This window comes from Asterias amurensis, chromosome 11 (assembly GCF_032118995.1).
Source record: "Asterias amurensis chromosome 11, ASM3211899v1".
Lineage (NCBI taxonomy): Eukaryota > Metazoa > Echinodermata > Asteroidea > Forcipulatida > Asteriidae > Asterias > Asterias amurensis.
The window spans coordinates 19817168-19838412 of NC_092658.1; the positions used below are offsets into that span (position 1 = coordinate 19817168).

General features: G+C 39.7%; 1 protein-coding gene across 1 annotated transcript in view; it reads left to right on the top strand.

Annotated features, from left to right (window-relative positions):
- Positions 1–20919, top strand: part of LOC139943765 (intraflagellar transport protein 140 homolog) — a 34838-nt gene extending 13919 nt beyond the window's left edge. The window contains exons 17-33 of the mRNA XM_071940555.1: positions 501–666; positions 2649–2780; positions 3497–3684; positions 4874–5051; positions 5456–5539; positions 6132–6238; positions 6676–6771; positions 7176–7308; positions 7658–7729; positions 11981–12052; positions 12589–12717; positions 13370–13552; positions 14268–14468; positions 14879–15091; positions 16293–16459; positions 17538–17679; positions 19599–20919. Coding sequence (XP_071796656.1) covers positions 501–666; positions 2649–2780; positions 3497–3684; positions 4874–5051; positions 5456–5539; positions 6132–6238; positions 6676–6771; positions 7176–7308; positions 7658–7729; positions 11981–12052; positions 12589–12717; positions 13370–13552; positions 14268–14468; positions 14879–15091; positions 16293–16459; positions 17538–17679; positions 19599–19811 — 2476 coding nt within the window. The 3' untranslated portion in view covers positions 19812–20919. The remainder of the gene's footprint in view (positions 1–500; positions 667–2648; positions 2781–3496; positions 3685–4873; positions 5052–5455; positions 5540–6131; positions 6239–6675; positions 6772–7175; positions 7309–7657; positions 7730–11980; positions 12053–12588; positions 12718–13369; positions 13553–14267; positions 14469–14878; positions 15092–16292; positions 16460–17537; positions 17680–19598) is intronic.
- The last annotated feature ends 326 nt before the right edge of the window (positions 20920–21245 follow it).

Sequence of the window (21245 nt, forward strand, 5' to 3'; positions counted from 1 at the left end):
GCATTGATACCTAACCAAATATATATTATATAGGATTTGAGGCATTGCATGGTGAGGTATCAATGTATATTTGGTTTGCGGTAACACCATGTGTGTTTCTACTTGCCAGGTAGAGTTGTCTCGTGACGATTACTAGACCAAGCTAGTCGAACTGTTGAGACCAATTTAGAACTGACTCCGCGGCAGTACAGTTAATTACGATCCTATAAGCTAAAGTAGTAGTCCAGTCTATTTTCTATACCATCCGCCCTGGTAATAGTTAAAAAGCAGGACAGTTCTTTTCAGAACTGAGAAGTCTCCCGTACCTCCGATTATCTACTCCGTGGCAGTAGAATAAAGCAAGACAGTTCTCTAAGAACAACTCTACCTGGCAAGTAGATACACACATGGTGTTACCGCAAACCAAATATACAAATATATATTGGTACCTCACCGTGCAATGTATCAACTCCTAATGAGTTATTTATTATAATTATTATTATCTCTTTTTGTTTGTTCAGGGGTCGTGTAGAGGCTGCCCATGACATAGCCGGTCGATACCCACTGGCTGTTCACTGGGATCCTCAGGAGTCTAAACTACTAATCTGTGAGGCCAAACTCTCTGACTCGGACGACGGGGCAGTTAACAAGAAATCCTCACTACTCCTATCAATGAAAGATTCACCGGTAAAACAAATTTTAAAAAGAAAATGTAATTTTTTGATGTATTCTTAAAAGTAGTGGACACTATTGGTAATTACTCAAAATAATTATCATCATAAAACCTTTCTTAATTACGAGTAATGGGGAGAGGTTGATATTATAAAACATTGTGGGAAAAACAGCTCCCTCTGAAGTGACGTAGTTTTCGAGAAAGAAGTAAATTTCCACGAATTTTATGTTGAGACCTCAAATTTTCACAGGTTTGTTATTTTATCAATGTGTTGAGATACACCAACTGTGAAGGCTAGTCTTTGACAATTACCAATAGTGTCCAGTGTCTTTAAAGCAGTTCTGTTTTTACTCTCCATTTTTTCCGAAAACAAGAAGAGTCCTCTGAAAACAAGAATAGTCCTTTTCAAAGTTAGGGCCCAATTTTATAGAGTTGTTTAAGTAGAAAATATTGCTTAGTAATTTCCTGCTGAGCAGAAATTAGCAGGATTTCAGTCCACAGATGGTACATGTGACATGGTGTTTTGGCTGGTAACCTTTGACTGGTAAGCAGGGCTTCAACATGGCTCAATATGGCTTGGGTTCTGTCTGCCATTTTGAAGCCCTGTATCGAAAAGCACATGTCTTGAAAATAAAAATTGGAGCCTAAGCCAGACTAGCCTGAACGTCTGACGTCACACCGGCGTGTAGATTCACCTTTGACCTCACATAGAGATACGCACAATATTTCTACAACAACATTACCAAGCAAGTACCATTACCACCATGCATGTACTGTATACATACATGTCATACCACACACGTGGACACACACGTGCGGACGACCGAAATTAACCTTTTTATACCTGTGTTTTGATTGGCCAACCGAGGTGACCTCAGACCAATCAAAACAAACCCAGCTACGGTAGCTTTTCTTCATTGCATTTACCCAATGATATCATTGTATTCCAATGGAATCAATGGATCTGAAAAGCTGGGACCTGTCGTTATCCTTGCGGGTAAATACACAGGGGCCCAGTCTAAAGCCAGACCCGAGGCCGTGGTTTCAAAGAGGGCGCTAGAGCTGATACTATGGGCCGAGTTCGGGCAGTGTGTTCTTGGATGCTCCAGAACAAGACGGATCGCTGTTCTTGTTTCATCCCCTCAAACGACGATGTGATAAAAGCGCCACAAAAAGAGGTTCGGTATTGGTTATGTGACAACGTGGTTCGTCAGTTAAATAGGATGTGTTTTAACAGTCGGAAACCCCACAGTAGAAACGAGACCACACTTTCATTATTTTCTTTGGGATGACTATAAGCTTTCAACTTATCGATATTATTAACTTTAACAATCTATTTGAGAGTCATTTTCCATCTAATTTACTTATTCTCTTGATGTTGTACTGCTATTTTGTAAAGTGTTGTTCTTGAAACCCCCGATGAAAGGTGGTGTCTGATCTTGTTCCGAGTGAATCATTCTCGGGTCCTGTTCTCATCATTCGGGCGTGAGAACAGCCCACTTGGGCCAAGAACACACTGCCCGAACTCAGCCATGGAACCTATGGAACAAACTCCCTCCAGAAATCCGCCAGTCTGACTGTATCATGACATTAAAAAAACTGTTGAAGACCGAACTGTTCAGAGCCCATCAATTTGTTTATTGTTTATTCTCTATTTGTCCAGCGCCTTGATCTAGTGTCTAGGATATGTGCGCTTTATAAGAACTTTGTATTATTAGTATTATTATTATTTGCTTGTAGTATTCAATCAATATAACTCCCACAACCATGGGTAAAAACTCTTTTGAAGGAGTGGTGGCTCTGAAAAGAGCCGGTTTGGTCTCTTTTCAGAGCCACCACTCTCTCAAAAGAGTTTTTACTCATGGTTGTACCCTCAAGTTTACTATTATAATATTTATATTTATAGTTGCTCTTATTCTCCACACCATGCAAAGCTTCAAACACCATTTAATATAACTCCCATACATCTGTGTGTGTGTGTTTTCTCTCTTTATAGCCTGATGTAATGATCATATCCTTGTTTAGTACCCTGGAGCATGGCATTGTACTTCAAGACAATTTTGGCTTGGTACCAGCCTACAGCCACCTGCTCGGGTTACAGGTGCCATTTTACTACTTTATTAAGAAGGTAAGTGAATAGTGTCAAGGAAAAACACAATGCTTAAAAGAGACAAGTGTGCATGCATGTTAATTTTGCCTCTTAGATATTTGATTACTCTTTGCACGAACGTAGGGTCTGTGCCACGCTTACCATTTGGGGGGAGTAGACAGGTAATACGCCGTGTTGTCTAAAATGCGCGCGACACTGTATAACATACAGGGCGCAAATGGCTCCCAAATGACTCTCAGATGGCGCAACCGAGATTATTGTGACGATGACGTCAGGTGAACTGGGTCAACAGACCTTTCTTTTGTTGATAAACAAACCGCCTTGGTTGGCATGGTCGGCCGAATGTTAGTAAAACACTCAATTGTACAGACAGATGTTTTAACAAAATTCAACATTTTCTGCAAATTTTCAATTAAATAAAATACCTCTCATAATTAGTTGTTTTGTTTTAAACAAAATCAACACAGTTTGTTACATTGTTACCAAAAATAGCGATCTTTTCTTTATTTGCACTTATGGCTTTCCATAGTTTTCCAATCTGGGTTGGCAAAAACTCGGGCTGTGACGTTGCAAAAGAAAGGTCTATAGATGCAAGTTGATTGTTTTGATTTGTTGACCTTTGACGTAGGCTTTGCATTGATTGCATTACTTTATGAGTTTCTGTATGATCGATCAAGAGCTGTCTGTAGAAACTAAACCTTTCAAAACATGTTGTGTCAATTTCTCTGGAACAGGCTGGTGAGAAGAGCGAGGGCATCAAAACCTTGTCCCCAGGTTCCTTGGTTGCTAAGCAGGTGATGAGGGACTTCATTGGGCTAGAGGAAGGAGACAAGAACGCTCAGGAGGCCATGATGAGTTTCAGTTACTTCTTGACCATCGGTAATATGGATGAAGCATTCAAAGCCATCAAACTCATAAAGAGGTAGGTCATTAGAAGACAGGTTCACTGTCTTTGTTTGCAAGGCAGGTATTGGTCTTTATCATAGAGCTAACACCCCGTTATACACGCACTAAGGTTTTGAAGCCGTGTGGGCGCATCCATGTTTATGTACAAACCAATGCAAAAGCTTGAAATTTTGTACGGCAATTGTACGGCTATTTGCATGATAGTGCGTTTGTTCTTTTCTATGTGTCATCGAACCAAAAAGTGCAGAAAATGTGAACGCACAATCTGCTGATGAGCGTACAAAACTGCGAGCGTCATGTGCGTCATGTTTAAAAGGCGCGTATACATTTTTAAGTACGTTAAGCAAGTCGAACTTACGGTTTTCGTAGCGCGGACGTGCGCGTATGGGCAGATGCGTACGAAAGCGCACATGCCGAATTAAAAAAAATCGTGGCAATGTGTGTTCTCTTAAAATTAAAATCGTTCCGTAGTCACGCAACACGTCAAACATGTCTGCGCCCAGGGTGGCTTCAAAACGCGGAGCAAGTTAGCGCTCTAGTCAATATATATAGCTCTATGGTCTTTATAGAACCAGTGATATCATTGGCTACAATGTTCATGTACATCCATATAAGGATGTTTTATATTTAAACCGTTGATCTGGCATTCATTTTGCAGTCAAACTCTAGCATTTGACTGCAAAATGAATGCCATGGTACATCGGTACCATGTGGCTGTCAGGATCTTGACGTGGGCTCAAGGCCAATCTCTGGGGTCATTCACAAGCCTTGAAGTGTGACGTCAGATAATAATAATATAATAATTTGGGGGGCTAATCATCCTTACTCGCAGCTAAGAGCTGAATTGCGAAGGACGTGGCTACAATGTGTTTGAGAAACTGGCATGCAAGGGCGCCTTTGGCTGCCAGCCACATCAACCCATTATGACCACGGAGTCCCGAGGGAGGAAAACTGGATGGTATGGAAAACCCTCTTGGCACAGCAGAGAACCATCGCACAACTCAACTCACATATGGCCCTGGCCGGGAATCGAACCGGGGTCACCTTGGTGAAAGGCGAGCGCTTTACGCACAAGCCAACCATGCCACCAAAAGATGTTCAGGCTAGGTCATTAGCAGAAAACATTGCACGTTAACAAAAATTATAAAACAAAATTACCTGCAATATTTTATCATTTATATCAAAATTTACTTTCCTGCCAATAGCGAGTCCGTGTGGGAAAACATGGCCAAGATGTGTGTGAAGACGAGACGACTAGACGTTGCCAAGGTGTGCTTAGGAAACATGGGTCATGCGCGAGGAGCGAGGGCGCTCCGGGAAGTAGACAAAGAGCCCGAGCTGGACGCCAAAGTAGCCATGTTGGCCATACAGCTCGGACAGTTGGTGAGTTCATATGACCTTTCATTGACCTCTAGCTTCAGTTTATCAGTAACTCCCCCTTTTGAATCTGTAAATTTGATTGAAAGTGTTGAGTTCTGTGTGGTGTGGATACATATAAAAGAACGGGGTGGATTTCACAAAGGTAGTCCTAACTTAGGACTTTGAGATAGGACCAGTCCTAAGTTAGGATGAGTTACTGGTCCTAACTTAGGACCAGTCCTATCTCTTAGCATTGCTTAGGACTAGTCCTAAGTTAGGACTACCTTTGTGAAATCGACCCCAGGACACTTGTCAAAAATGAAAGAGACCTAGCCTGATGTTTCTTGCATGAGTGGCAGCAATATTTCTCAAAGATAGAAAACTTGTCAAATCCTCTATCATTCCTTGATGATCCCTGTATCTTGTAGGATGATGCGGAAAGATTGTACAAGAACTGTTCCAGATATGATCTGCTCAACTCTTTCTACCAGGCCAGCGGACAATGGGGAAAGGTAAGCGTTAAAGATTGGAAGGACTGCTTGCGATTATCTGTTCATAATTTGAGGCATTGCATGGTGAGGTATCAATATATGTTTGGTTTGCAGTAACACCATGTGTGTATCTACTTGCTAGGTCGAGTTTGTTCTTAGAAAACTGTCTTTCTTTATTCTACTAGGAATAGATTTATCGGATGTTCCTCAGTTCTTAAAAGAACCTGCCTGCTTTTTAACTACTACCCCGGCGGAAGGTGTAGAATATTTGCTGGGACTACTACTTTCCTAATTAACTGCACTACTGCGTCGTCAATTCTTGGATTGGTCTCAACATTACGACTAGCTTGCTCTAGTCATTGTCAAGATACTTTGACATATCTTATATAATTTGTTTAACTGTAATGTACCAATGTGTATAAAGCATTGTGTACTCAGTACGTTCCAGAGTTCTGTGAAAAAAATCCAAAGGCAAATCATTCAGGTGGGATTGAAACCCACAACCTTTGCATTGCTACAGCAGATATCTTACCACTACACAACCGAGCTAGCCTTGGTTTGCCTCTCAACATTTCTTTCTCATTGCTGATTATTCTTCTACTCACCTTACCAGGCTATGGAGACAGCTGAATTGAATGATAGAATCCACCTACGGACTACATACTACAACTATGCCAAGCACCTGGAGGCTAAAGGGGACATTAATGGAGCTATACCAAAGTAAAATACCTAAACAATTATTTAGAAAGTGCCATCTAGATTCTATGATAAATAAATTGACAATTTTTTGGTTGAAAATTCGTCAGAGCGGGATTGGAAACTGTGACTTCCAGATTAATTTGCTAGGGCTCTACCAACTGAGCTATCTATCTAGCCCTATGTTGGCGGTCTCCCTATTATGTCAATATGTTTGTTTGGGGTGCCAGTCAGAAGCCATTTAACCATTAACTATTGTGCAGTCAGGGATCACACTCAAGATAGGGGATCAGGGGAACTTGACTTTTCATTTAAATCATCGAGAATTTTGCGTTAAAAAAACAAAATGGCTAAAGCGCCATTTGAACCTGTAACCTATTGATTAATGTGCCAGTGCTCTACCAACTGAGCTATCTGTTTTAAAATTTTCCTCAGTAACTTTTGGCTTTTATACTTTACAGCTATGAGAAGTCCGATACCCATCGTTTTGAAGTTCCCAGGATGTTGTTTGACGAACCCCAGGCGCTGGAAGCGTACATCATGAAGAACAAGGACAAGTACGTCTACAAATCAAAGACATTTTATTTATTTATAATAATAATAATAATAATAACTTTCGATTTATATAGCGCCTAATAACTAACACTTAATTCTCTAAGCGCTTTACATTAGTGCCCTGGTCATAGGGCCAATAACATCCCTTTTTTAATGTTTCTCAGCTCCCTTGGGAGTATACAACCTGGGCAATAGTTTATATCGCTCCAAAGGCTTTTTCATTCACAATATCAACCTCTACCCTCGCAGGTACCCATTTATTCCCCTGGGTGAAGAGAAGCAATTATAGTAAAGTATAATGTTTATACTTACCAATGGTGTATAACACCTTTAAGATTGATTTGAATTCTTTGTGAAATCGACCCCTGATCTGTTAAGAAGTGAGTCTTTTGCTTTGATTCCTCAGGTCTCTTAGGAAGTGGTGGGCACAGTACATGGAGAGCACCGGTGAGATGGAGACTGCTCTCCAGTTCTATGAGGCGGGCCAAGATTTCTTATCTCTAGTTAGAGTCTACTGCTACTGTGGCAATCTAGAGAAGGTAAGTAATAATAATTAATAATAATACAAGGTATTTATTAAACACTCTAACTAACAAAGGAAAGTACCACAGTAGTAGTACACAATAATAAGTAGTAGTACAGAATAATTTTGTTTTACTGTTACACCGATGTATGTGTATAGAGCAGTTGAGCAATAAATATGTGTAAACTGATGAATAGCGTTTAAAGTACGAATGTTGAGAGGTAGCGAGTCCCAGCATCTGGGTCCAGCTACTGAGAAAGCCTTGTCATGAATGTGCGATGTATTTTTAGAACTTAGTCATTTTAGAACTGCAATCATTTGTTATTTTCATCTTGAAACTTATTTCTGTTTTTCTTTTTTTGAAGGCTGCAGAGATTGCCAATGAGACCGGTAACAAAGCTGCCTGCTACCATCTGGCAAGACAATATGAAAACCAGGTAGGTGCACCAACTATTGGATGACCTTTGAACCCTCCTCTCAACCTTGACCCTACTTTCCAACCCTATTCCCTTCCTCATTAATCTTTAGCCCCCCCCCCCCCCCCACCCTTCTTCTACCACTTAACCAGACTGAAAGAGACGGACCAGGTAAAGTTTCTAATCATCAGGTCCCAATTTCATGGCTCTGCTTACCGTAAGCGAAGAATCTGCGCTTACTGAAGCAGAGAATTCAGCACTTGCGTTGGGCGTATTTTCAGGTTAACGGGGACTTTTTCACTGTGTGTGTGTGTGCACTCCACGTTAATAATAAACGGCATTTTAAATAAGCTCTACCTAGAAAACTAAATCACAGCGCTTACAAAAATATTTAGTCACGAAAATAAATAAATAAATGAAAATCAATTGAATTAATGAAATGAAAGCCACCTGAATGCAATAAGTTGATTAATGTTGAAATAGGTATGTTTTGATCATTTTCTTGAATTTGTCGGTTGATTTGGCATTTTGGATTGAGCGTGGTAGACTGTTCCACTCCTTTGCTGCAGTGACTGTAAATGTTCTATCACCAGCCTGCGTTACTAGGCATTCTTTGCTAACACGGCTAGCGCAAAGAGTTGGCGCTTGCACATTAAGCGGTTAATGGTGATTGTAAACGTAGAAATTGGCGATAAGCAGAGCGATGAAATTGGGCCTTGATGTTTGAACTCTTTTGACTGTTGCACTAATAATCCCCCTATACCTTTACCACTTCATTGTTGTTGTTAATTACCAACCCACAAACCTGCTCCACCATAGTTTGGCTTATTGTATGCATTAATGGTCAAAGTACTAAAACAAGAAAAGGGCTTGGACAATTTTTTTCCATCTTGCCTGAGTTTGGTTGCACTAATTTGGTTTTTTAAAAAAACACTTCAGCTTTGGCCATTTGCTTCAGTGATGTCATTAAAGAGTAAGCCTTTTTAACAACCTGCCGCAGCAACTGTCGAAGCTGTTTATTCAGCAGTCGATTTCACAAAACTCTTCCTAACTTTAGACTAATCTTAGGACTTAGGACGAGTCCCAACCCTGCACTGTACATTGTAGCATGCAGACCTTAAGACTAATCCTAAGTTCGGACGAGTTAGTGTCCTAACTCGAGATAAGACGAGTCCTAACTCTAAAATCGATCCCTGGTCTTACTATGGTGAAAGTCAGTTGAAAAGTAAAAGTATTTAGCACTATTTAAAATGTTCAATTACGAGGCGGGATTCTTATTTATAGATTGACAAAGGTTGTTAACTCAGAAAACATCATGGTATTAGTGTAATGTTTCAAACTTCATGCTTAACCCTTTTAAAGGCAGTGGACACTATTGGTATTTACTCAAAATAATATTACCATAAAACCTTTCTTGATTACGAGTAATAGGGAGAGGTTAATAGTATACAAATATTGACTGCTTCGAGTGCTATGGTTCGAGTGAACACCCGAGGTGATCCCCGGAGCTTCGCCTCGGAGGGAAAATAGAACGCTCCGGGATCACCGAGGGAGTCATAGTTTTTAACCATTGCACGAGTAAAAGCAGTTAATATTTGTTTTATAACACCCCAAACATTTCTAAATACTGTACTATTATTATTAAGTTACAGACCTGAATGCTACAATGCACGGGCGACGCGAATACAGATTGCCAACACTCTTACTTACTGTGTTGCATGTATGTGTCGTGCAATCCGAAATGGTTACATACTATTAATTTATCATCCTCGTACACGCAGCGGACGTCTGGGTACTGCACGCCGTGTGCTAGTCTGTCGGACTAGCGCACGGCGCCGTGTGCTAGTCTTCGGACTAGCGCATGGCAAACCGACGCACTATCACACGGCCGTCGTCTAGCAAAACTAAGACATGTCATGTGACGCGCTCTAAACCAATGAGCAGGCAGAATACTTGCAAGGGGTGTTATAATATAAAATGTTGTGCGAAACAGCTCCCTCTGAAGTGACATAGTTTTCGAGAACGAAGTAATTTTCCACGAATTTGATTTCGAGACCTCAAGTTTAGAATTTGAGGTCTCGAAATCAAGCATCTGAAAGATCACAACTTTGTATGACCAGGGTGTTTTTTTTTTTCATTATTATCTCGCAACTTCGACAACCGATTGAGCTCAAATTTTCACAGATTTGTTATTTTATGCATATGTTGAGATACACCAAGTGAGAAGACTGGTCTTTGACAATTACCAATAGTGTCCAGTGTCTTTAAGAAATATCAGCAATATCGATTATTGATATTGATAACTTTTCTGACCACGTTGTCATCCAGAGCAACAAAAAGGACAGCTCTGTTGAAGCCATTGATGAACAAACCCGAATGGTCAGTATGTGTACATCGCACAGCCTTCTTTAGTTCTTGTTGCGACTCTTCAGAGCGTTCTCTAACTACTTCAAGAAACTTTGCTTCGTCTTTAGCAACACTTACATGTTTTGGTGTTTAAGTACAACGTCACAGTTTGTGCACATTCTCTGATTATTAGAGTCAATCTTAGAAAATTAACAAGTCTGTATTCTGCTCTTTTTGTACAGAGTTCTTGTTTATTATATATGTTTTTTCCGAAGATGTGTAGTTATCTGAAGTTTTGAATGTTTGAGGTATTTTTGTCAACTCAGGTTCACTTTTTGACATTTGTTGCTTGTTGTCATCTTTTGAGTTAGTAACAATGACTCTACAAAGTTTAAATGTATTTCATAGATAATTTCTATAGTTTTGTTTCTCTTTAATTCCTACAAATCTAGCAAACTTTCTCAACTTTGTATTGACTTGATGTTTTCTTTAAATGAGACAAATTTGAGGTTTGACTTTTTTAAACTTTTGTCTTGAAACATGTTGGCTCTTCAAAACATTTTAAGCACATCATTTGCATGAGTAGTCTTGGTTGTGTGGACAAATAGACTTCTGTATTTAATTTACTGGGCCCAATTTCATAGAGCTGCTTAAGCAGAAAAAATTGCTTAACGTTTTCTGCTGAGCAAAAATTAGCATGATGCCATTCACAGATAGTACATGTGCGACATGGTATTTTGGCTGATGAAGTCATTCTGGTAAGCATAATTTCGTGCTTACTTTTGTGTATACTTAAAGGAACACGTTGCCTTGGATCGGTCGAGTTGGTGTTTGAAAAGTGCCATGTAACCGTTTGTTATAAAATCGGTATGGTTAGAAAGATGATGTAAAAGTAGAATACAATGATCTACACAAATATGCCTCGAAATTGCGTGGTTTTCGTTTTACCCTGTCGACAAACACGGTCGGCCATTTATGGGGGTCAAAAATTTGACTCCCATAAATGGCCGGCCGTGTTAGTTCGCGACGTAAAATGAAAACCGTGCAATTTTGAGTGATACTTGTTTGGATCATTATATTCTACATTTAAAACACCTTTCTATCCATATGCATTTCATAACAAACGGTTTCAAACGCTTTTCATAGACCAACTCGTCCGATCCAAGGCAACGTGTTCCTTTAAGCAGCTCTATTAAATTGGGCCATTTACTTGGAGGTGTGACCAGCAAACTTGAAGGTCATTCATCTAATCAACCGTCTGTGATAGACCCTTTCCTACTGATGTCACATTTCAGTCTTGGTCTTATCAGACTATTGCACATACATGTTGGCCTAGGGTACATATGCATGGTGCAATCCAGCCATAGAGCTATATATATTGACTAGAGCGCTAACACCCTGTTATACACGCACTAAGGTTTTGAAGCCATGTTTATCTACAAACCAATACAAAAGCTTGAAATTTTGTATGGCAATTGTACGGCTATTTGCATGATAGTGCGTTTGTTCTTTTCTATGTTTCATCGAACCCCAAAATGCAGCAAATGTGAACGCACAATCTGCTGATGAGCGTACAAAACTGCGAGCGTCATGTGCGTCATGTTTAAAAGGCGTGTATACTTTTTTTAGTACGTCAATCAAGTCGAGTTTACGGTTTTCGTAGCGCGGACTTTTCGAATGGGCAGTGGCGTACGAAAGCACACATGCGGAATTTAAAAAAATTGCGGCAATGTGTGTTCTCTTAACATTAAAATCGTTCCGTAGTCACGCAACACATCAAACATGTCTGCGCCCAGGGTGGCTTCAAAATGCGGAGCAAGTTAGCGCTCTAGTCAATATATATAGCTCTATGAATCCATCGCTTAGTTTCATAGCACGTGTTCTCGCTGCAAATAATCTTTTTTATATATTTTGTGTTGGACACAGGATAACATCCGTGAGGCAATTCACTTCTTCACTAGAGCCCAGGCGTACAGTCAGGCAATAAGACTCTGCAAGGTAAGGCCGGAAGGCTGATGCATCCATCTAATTTTATTACATTAGTGTCATGGCCAAGCGGTTAAGAGCACCGGATTCAAGCACTGGTGTTTGATCAGCAGGGTGTGGGTTCGGATCCCGGTCGTGACACTTGCTACATAATATTGGGGAGGTAGTGCTTTCTGCTCTACCGGCCAGGCTTCGAATTGATGATACCCAAGCCTACATTTGAATGGACTGTGAAAGGGGTAACACTGTTTCAGCCCTAGGAGTAGGTGGCAACTGCCTCTGGAATAAAATAATTGTAGCCAACACCTTGAAGTGGCCTTCAGGCCTTGTGTGTCAGGCGACTTGCAAAAAAAAATAAAAAATAAGGATGTGCTTTTAATGTGGTGCCCTGTTTCACTAAATGGACATTTATTTGTTGTGTAAGTGCAAAAAGTCCTGGGCGGGCCCGCCCAGCACCGCCCACCGTGGCTACAACACTGGCCAAATATACTTCATGATTCAGCGTTCATTCATAATATTCTCACTCTCCGTCTCTACCTTACTCTTAGGAGAACAACATGGAGGATCAGTTGATGAACCTAGCCTTGATGAGCTCCAATGAGGACATGATTGAGGCAGCGCGCTACTACGAGACCAATCCCAACACCATGGACAAAGCAGTCATGCTCTTCCACAAGGTAATAGGTCTTACATTAACCACTGGTGGGTACCCCATGGGTCCCCCATGGGTCCCAAATCAGAACTTGATTTTTCAAATCATTCTTTAAGTTTTTGTGGATTGGAATCGTTCACTGGGTTTAAAAAACAACTAAACTAACATGTGAACATTTCAAATAGTGATTGCGCTTTTGATATTTCCCCAAAAATCCGAAGTGGTTATTTCCATGCAAGAATAGTAATCCGCAATCGGACACACAATCTGAGAGGTGTATCTGTAACTATTCTCACACTCAAATTTGGGTGTTTAAAAACCTAAACCTTTATCCATAACCACTCTACTTTAAGAAAAGTGTTTCTCAAAATGCTATATACTATCGAAAGCGCTGTAGTCTTCTAACGAAGTGAGTTTTTATTGTTATTAATTTTAAGTGTGATTGCCAATTGTATACCTTCCCTTTAACCAGAAATGGAAATTTTGTGTGTGATCTGTGTCTACAATCCCGGCCAAAATGCTTTGGCGGCCCATTCCTAGTGTTAAATAAAACCATTCCCTTCCACTTCTAATTGACAATAAACAGGGGGGCCCAACAAGATAAAGCCGGGATTGTAGGGCAATTTGAGGTAGAAGATATCTGACTAACTATAAACCCTTGTCTCCTCTTTATTCAGGGTGGACATTTCTCCAAGGCTTTGGAGCTGGCCTTTAAGACCCAGCAGTTCGGAGCTCTTCAGCTCATTGCAGAAGATCTGGACGAGAGGACAGATCCAGTCCTACTCAACCGCTGTGCAGAGTTCTTCATGGAGCACGGCCAGTACGACAAGGCTGTAGACTTGATGGTGGTTGCCAAGAAGGTATGTTTTCTGCATTCAATTTAACTTCTCTCCGAGAAAGAAGACAACATATTTTGTACTTTACTCCAAGAAATTTTGTTCCTACCGAATTAGGAACAGTGTAAAGGCCAAGCCACACTGAAGCGATAACGAAAACGATAACGATACCGACGCAAAGAGAATGCATTCAATTGGTTGAGTTGCTCCAAGCAGAATACGCCCACGCTTATTCAACCAGTACGCTTATCAACAGTACATCGTGATCGTTTGTTCCTTTTACATATTTTTCATTTCATTCTAAACAATTATTCATTGTCTATGTCTGTCCACAGGCCTCGGCTTATCAAATCAGCCTCCATACTATTTCCTTTCTTTGCTTTTTTCACCCTACATACTTCACGGAGGCAACAAAGGCGATTGTCTCCATGCCCCTTGCCACTGCCTTGGTGCCCTTGAAATGCTCCAGTACAAATTTGCAATTTCATCATAGGTTGCCCTTTACCAAGAAAAAAATGCCTTGGTGCCCTTGCCCTTTCAAAAACGAAGCATACAGCCCTGCTACATGTATGTCCCTATGTATGATTCCTAGTCTGTTCCGTTGTATATTTTATCACATTGTTTAAACCCACTTTTGTAAAATTTTCTTTGTTCAACTCCAAGTTATTTAATATTTACTCAGTCACTTTCCCCTTGTGGTTTATTAATCATTGTTTGTTTACTCTGATGTTATCCGAAGTATGATGAGGCGCTTGATCTCTGCGAGCGACAGAGCGTCCCGATCACGGAGCGCTTAGCAGAGAAGATGACCCTCTCTAAGGACAACAAGAACAGCGATGTACGCATGAAGCTACTGGAGAAAGTCGCTGATATCTGCTTCTTACAAGGAGCTTATCATCTAGCTACCAAGAAGTACACACAGGCTGGTAACAAAGTCAAGGTAAGGAGAAATCCAACCTTGCTACCATGGGCAGCGCGCCGTTTCACGCTAGCTCTGGGTACGTCTCTTACCCCTTGGAGGGAAACTTTGATCTGTGTCTTTGATTGGCTATCATATACGTGCAAAATTTGCATTGTTGTGCAGCTCTAAAAAGCTCTATACGCAGAAACGTGTGCGTATAAAGATGTGCGTAGTCATGTTTTAGGTCACGCACTACTGAACGTCAAGGGAAGTTTATGACTTTTGTTCATAGATATAGAATATCTATGCATTTATTTCACACAGCGCATCCAGCGTGTGCGCGACTAACCCCAACACAGAACATGTCTGTTATTGTGAGTCACTTTTGGGTTCTGCTTCCAAGATTTGCCTTCAAACTTTATTGCTCATTTCTAAACTCTTCTATCCAGGCCATGCGAGCGTTGTTGAAGTCTGGCGACACAGAGAAGATTATCTTCTTTGCCGGCGTGTCCAGACAGAAGGAGATCTACGTCATGGCAGCTAACTATCTACAGTCCTTGGACTGGAGGAAAGACCCAGAAATCATGAAGAACATTATCGGCTTCTACACCAAGGGTAGAGCTCTGGACTCACTGGCAGGATTCTATGATGCCTGTGCTCAGGTTAGTAAAACTAAACTAATGACGTGTTGGTGTTAAAAGCGCCAGACTCAACCTCTGGTGCTTCTTGGCCCACTGTCATGGCTCTGCTTACCGTAAGCATGGAATCGGCACTTACGGAAGCAGGATATTCTGTGCTTACAGCAAGCGTATTTCACGGGTAGGCAGCGAATTTTGGCTTCTGCGCGTGTGTACTCCGTGTTACTAGGCATTCTACGCTTACACGGCTAGCGCAGAAATTTGGTGCTTGCACGTAAGCGGGGAATCGTGATCGTAAGCGCAGAATTCGTCGGTAAGCAGAGCCATGAAATTGGGCCCCGATCAGCAATGGGTGGGCAAGAGTCGCAGTGGTGGCACCTGTGTCCTTTACCATAATTGAGTTGTCCTTCGGATTGGTCACTTTAGCTGGATTGGTAGTGCATGTAAAAGAACCCAGAACAGTTATTGTGGGGGTTACCCTGGTGTTTCTGGTTCACATATGTAGCAAGCACCCTTGTTAATAAGTTCTCTCAGGCTTGCGAGCTACAACGATTAAGTTCATGCTTGATTTCATTAATATGTAATCATGTGCTATAGACTGAGCAAGTGTCATTATACAATTGTTGCACGCTGTGACGGGATCCATGGCGTTTTGTACACCCGATGGGGAAAAATGGCACCCGAGGCGAAGCCGAGGGTAACACTTACCACCAAGGGTGTACAAAACCCATGGACCCCAGTCACAGCGTGCAACAATTGTTTTGTTATACCTTTGTATAATGTTATTCCTCTTCTCGAAGTTCTGTTGTCATCTTCTAACATTATTACGATGGACTATTCATTGTTTAATAAGCAGACGAACGAGAAACAATTCCCTCGAACCCGCGGTTGTTTCGTACACAGCGCTGGTAATCGACCAACGCCGGGAACGATCAAGGTGATGTACACCGGTGTACATCACTTTCATGTTACCCGGCCCGGCGAGCCATGTAACATGCGTTTTTGATGCGCGTCACATGATTGGTTCTCGACCAATCAAACTTCACAGTTTCCGAGGTATAGCAAACATATTTGTTCATTTCGGGGACCACTTTGGTCCACATTGCTTTAACTCGTTAGAAAACAAAGTTGTGCACTTTGACGGGTCCCATTGTTCAAATACGTGCGAAAATTGCAGTCTTATCCTGCAATGCAACCCAAATTTATCCAATCTTCATGTCCACAGGTGGAGATTGACGAGTATCAGAACTACGACAAGGCTCTAGGAGCCTTGAGCGAAGCCTACAAGTGTCTGAGCAAAGCTAAGATGAAGAATGCCTCCTTACAAGAAGAGAAATTAGGAGCTCTTAAGAACAGGATTGGACTCATTAAGAAGTTTGTCACCGCTCGAAGGTACAGTAAAAACTATAATAATCTTAAGACCGACATATTTAAGGATTCCTCTCTGCCTATTGCAATAGCTTTTTAATAATAGATGGTCAAGATAACTTGGTTTACTTCCCATTTGTTTTACTCTTACATGCCTTCACTCTTTTATATTTGTTTATTTCTGTAAATTTGTAGTTTTTTATTCTCGTTGTCTTTTGTTGTTTTGCCTTTACTTTTATGTATTCTCCTTATACACAGGGAAGACAATTTTCGAGTTTTTAATCATGACAATAAATGTTTGATAGTAAATCTTTAATCACACAAAAAAAGTTTTATGATTTGCAGTTCTTTTGTAAGAAGAAAGACATAAAACGTAACAAGTTTAATAGTAAAAAAGGCTGATAGCTCAGTTGATAGAGCTCCGGCACTTCAGTCTTTGCCAAATGTATATTGTATTCTGAAATTCTTCTTAGCTTTAACATTTTTACATGTTTAAGGCTCATGTTTTCTTTTTGATTATTGTAATATGTACATGTATATGTCATTGTTTGCACTATTAAAGGGCCATGAGCACTTTTGTGGATTTGTGCGCTTTATAACTTTTCATTTTTATTGGGGTAAATGGGTACCTGTTAGGGCAGAGATGGTTCTTGTGATTGATTTGGATACGTAGTGCATATTTGTTGCCATTAAATTAATTGCTTAAACCATCTCAGCTCCCTAGTACTCCCTAGGGAGCTGAGATGGTTTAAGCAATTAATTTAATGGCCCAGTGACCGAGGGTCGATTTCACAGAGAGTTAGGATTAGTCCTTAAGACTAGTACTAGGCGATATACAAAACGTAAGGCTAGTCATAATAGGACGAGGTAAAACTCGTCTTAACTCTAGATAAGACTAGTCATATAACTCTTTGTGAAATCCACCCCTGGGGTAATGATTTTGGAGCGCTTTGCGAAGCCCTTTGAGTGTGAAAAGTCCCATATAAAAAAACATTCCCCCTCTGTTTGTCTGTCTGGCTTTGCTCATCTCAGAGTGTATGGATTTGTACGCCATATAAGTTTTCATTGTATAACTTTCTCTGTCTGTCTTTGCTCATCTCAGAGTGTACGACGAGGAACCAGATGAAGCCATGAGGCAGTGTCAAGTACTACTGGAGGAGTCTGAGTTAGACAGTGCCGTCAGAGTGGGTGATGTCTTCGGTATGATGATTGAACATTATGCAAGACAAGAAAACTTCAAGAAGGTAAACAAATAGACCCTTCCCATGCAATATGTAAAGTGCGCACTAACATTTTGGTTGGTAAAATGAGGGAATATTGCGCTGTTTTGTATGCGGCTAATGGCTGCATGACGCAGACGCGATTGCGCGTCTGCTTAGTGCACAACTCTATGGTGTTTGCCAACTAATAGGGTCTGTACGCATGCGTGAACACATCTCTTTTTGATGTAGTACATGAAGTACTCAGTAAATCGTTTTAACATTTGTTTCTTTTCCTTTTTTACTTGATTGAATTTCATATCTTGATATCTTTTTGATGTAGTACTCAGTACTTTGGTAAATCGTTTTAACATTTGTTTCTTTTCCTTTTTTACTTGGTTGAATTTCATATCTTTATATCTTTTTGATGTAGTACTCAGTACTTTGGTAAATCGTTTTAACATTTGTTTCTTTTCCTTTTTTACTTGATTGAATTTCATATCTTTATATCTTTTTGATGTAGTACTCAGTACTTTGGGAAATCGTTTTAACAATTGTTTCTTTTCCTTTTTTACTTGATTGAATTTCATATCTTCATCTCTTTTTGATGTAGTACTTAGTACTTTAGTAAATTGTTTATCGTTATGTTTCTTTTTTCTTTTTACTTGATTGAATTTCATATCTTCATCTCTTTTTGATGTAGTACTCAGTACTTTAGTAAATTGTTTATCATTTTGTTTCTTTTTTTTTTTTACTTGATTGAATTTCATATCTTCATCTCTTTTTGATGTAGTACTCAGTACTTTAGTAAATTGTTTATCATTATGTTTCTTTTCTTTTTTTACTTGATTGAATTTCATATCTTGATTTCTTTTTGATGTAGTACTCAGTACTTAGGTAAATCGTTTTAACAATTGTTTCTTTTCCATTTTTACTTGATTGAATTTCATATCTTGATATCTTTTTGATGTAGTACTCAATACTTTGGTAAATCGTTTTAACAATTGTTTCTTTTCCCTATGTTATTTGATTGAATTTCATATCTTGTCAGTTTATTTTAAGACAAATATTACATATATGACAAAGCCGGACAGTAACAAACTGTTTGTTACAAGTGCAATGCCACAAATCATCAGCCTTTAAAATGCCTTTTAATTTAATTATGTGTGTATACCTGTGCCTTCTGGCTTTTTTCCCTTGTATTTTTTGACAATGTACATAATATTAATAATTTTGTTTCTTCCTTTTGTTAATTTCTGTTTGATGTTTGTTTTTTTTTGAAATATTTGATGTTTTCATGTGCAATTCAGTTATTCAACGGTGATACATGTTTATTATATTCTATTTTTGAATTTTGATTTAATTAGCCTTTCCTATGAAGTATGCTAATTACGTTCAATGTCGCATACAGACACTATTGGTTTGCCGACGCTATAGAGTTGTGCACTAGGCATAAGCACAAAGGCGTTTGCATTTTTTTAATAATTGTGTTTATTATTATTGTAATTATCAAAGAGAAACTACTGTTTATCATTGGAGGATTAGTTATTGCAATACATGAAATACAAACTTTAAACTTGATTGAATCTATAAAAATAGCTATTTAAAATGTAGTTTTCATGTCAAATCATGTCAAATTAGGCCTAGTTTAATTTATAGTTTATAGTTGTGTTTATTTCTTTTTACATTCATAACCCACGGCTACATTACAGTAAAAACTACAATTTATACAAAAATAGTTTACATACAAAAAAAGTTTACATACAAAAAAAGTTTACATATAAAATACACTGCTAGCTTATAATTTGAAAATAAAATTAACAGATATACTTTTGTTAAAGTTTGTTGACCAAATGCAGTTTGTTTTCCATTAAAATCAGGCTTAGTGTTACTTGAAATGAAAGTAACAGATTTACTTATGTAAAAGTAGGCTGACCGAAATGTGTTGTGTTTTTCGTTAACAGGCGTACGAGTTCATGGAGGACATGCGTTCCCGTATTCCAACAGTCAATATGGCGTACTACGTCAACATGCGTACTATAGAGGCCGTACACAGGGCTTTGGATATCCCATTGGGGCGTGGCATGGGGGCGGAGACAGCCCCCGGTCAGGGGGATGAGGATGATGTGGAGGAGGAGGTACAGGAGGACTTTCAAGACGACGAGGGATTCTGCTGATAGTGAAATATTAGGTTTCTGGGTGTGGCTTTGTAGAGGGTGTGGCTGCTAAAGGCGTGGCTATACCAAAAGAAGATAGTTAAACAAAGTATCAAAGTATACACCAATCGGGGCATGCAAGTGTTGAGCACTGCGCGCCATTTGCTGTGGTGTCTTCAGTGCCAAGATTGTGCACTGCAGACACAGCAGTTGTTGATTTTTTCAATAGAGGGCGCTACCAATGTTGTTTTGTGTCTTCATGTGCCTAGATTGTGCAGTGCAGACACAGCAGTTGGTTATTTTTTCAATAGAGGGCGCTGCCAATATTGTTTCATGTCTTCAGTGCCTAGATTGTGCCCTGCAGACACGGCAGTTGTTAATGTTTTCAATAGAGGGCGCTACTAATGTTGTTTCGTGTCTTCAGTGCCTAGATTGTGCACCGCAGACACAGCAGTTGGTAATTTTTTCAATAGAGGGCGCTATCAATGTTGTTTCGTGTCTTCAATGCCTAGATTGTGCACCGCAGACACAGCAGTTGTAAATTTTTTCAATAGAGGGCGCTACCAATTTTGTTTCGACAGATTGGTCTTTAGGCCCAAATGGTTGTCGGCTTCTGAGGAAGCATGCAAGAACAAAACACTGCTAAGCACAGCTGACACGTCTTGGTAATGATGCAGGGTTTTTAAGTGTGGTCCAGAGTGGAGCTGCCGTCGATTTCACAAAACTCTTCCTAACTTAGGATTAATCTTAGGACTTAGGGCGAGTTCAGTTGAACCCATCCTAAGTTAGGACGGGTTACTCGTCCTCACACAAGTTTTGATTAATCCTAGCATTTCATGCAATCGGCTGCTGGACACAGACGTAGCTTCATTCAGTGTTGTTTTTACTTTCCCATTCATCTGTACATTTATCTGGATTATCTTGATTTAGTGTTAGCAGGTTGGCTCAATGGTTTCAGTCCCTGCTTTTAGACCTCAGGGTCCGAGCCTTGCATGTGGACTGGGTTTTTTCAGTTCATACTGAGTGCTTGGGTTTTCCCTTTAGGGGAACTAATTAAATCAGATTCAGATTTATCACATTTACAATTGAATCTTTGCTGTCATTCAGGTCAAAAAATAATTTGCGATCATGATTTGACAAATTATGAAAGATGAATGAAATTAAGGATACTTAACCAGCAGTGTTTTCAAATTTAACAAAAATCCCAGCGTGAAGTTTTCTTAAATCTGTGAGTGTTGTGTTTGATTTATTGCTTGTACATTTTTTAGTCCTTAAAATAATAGCTAACTCTGTACAAATATTTCTCACTGTAAATTGTTTATACTACTACTGTACAAATTTAATCTTTGTAGATGTACCTTTTTGATTCAGTAAGATCAAGTTGTACTTCCGATGCTTGATTTTGAGACCTCAAATTCTAAATCTGAGGTCTCAAAATCAAATTTGTGGAAATTT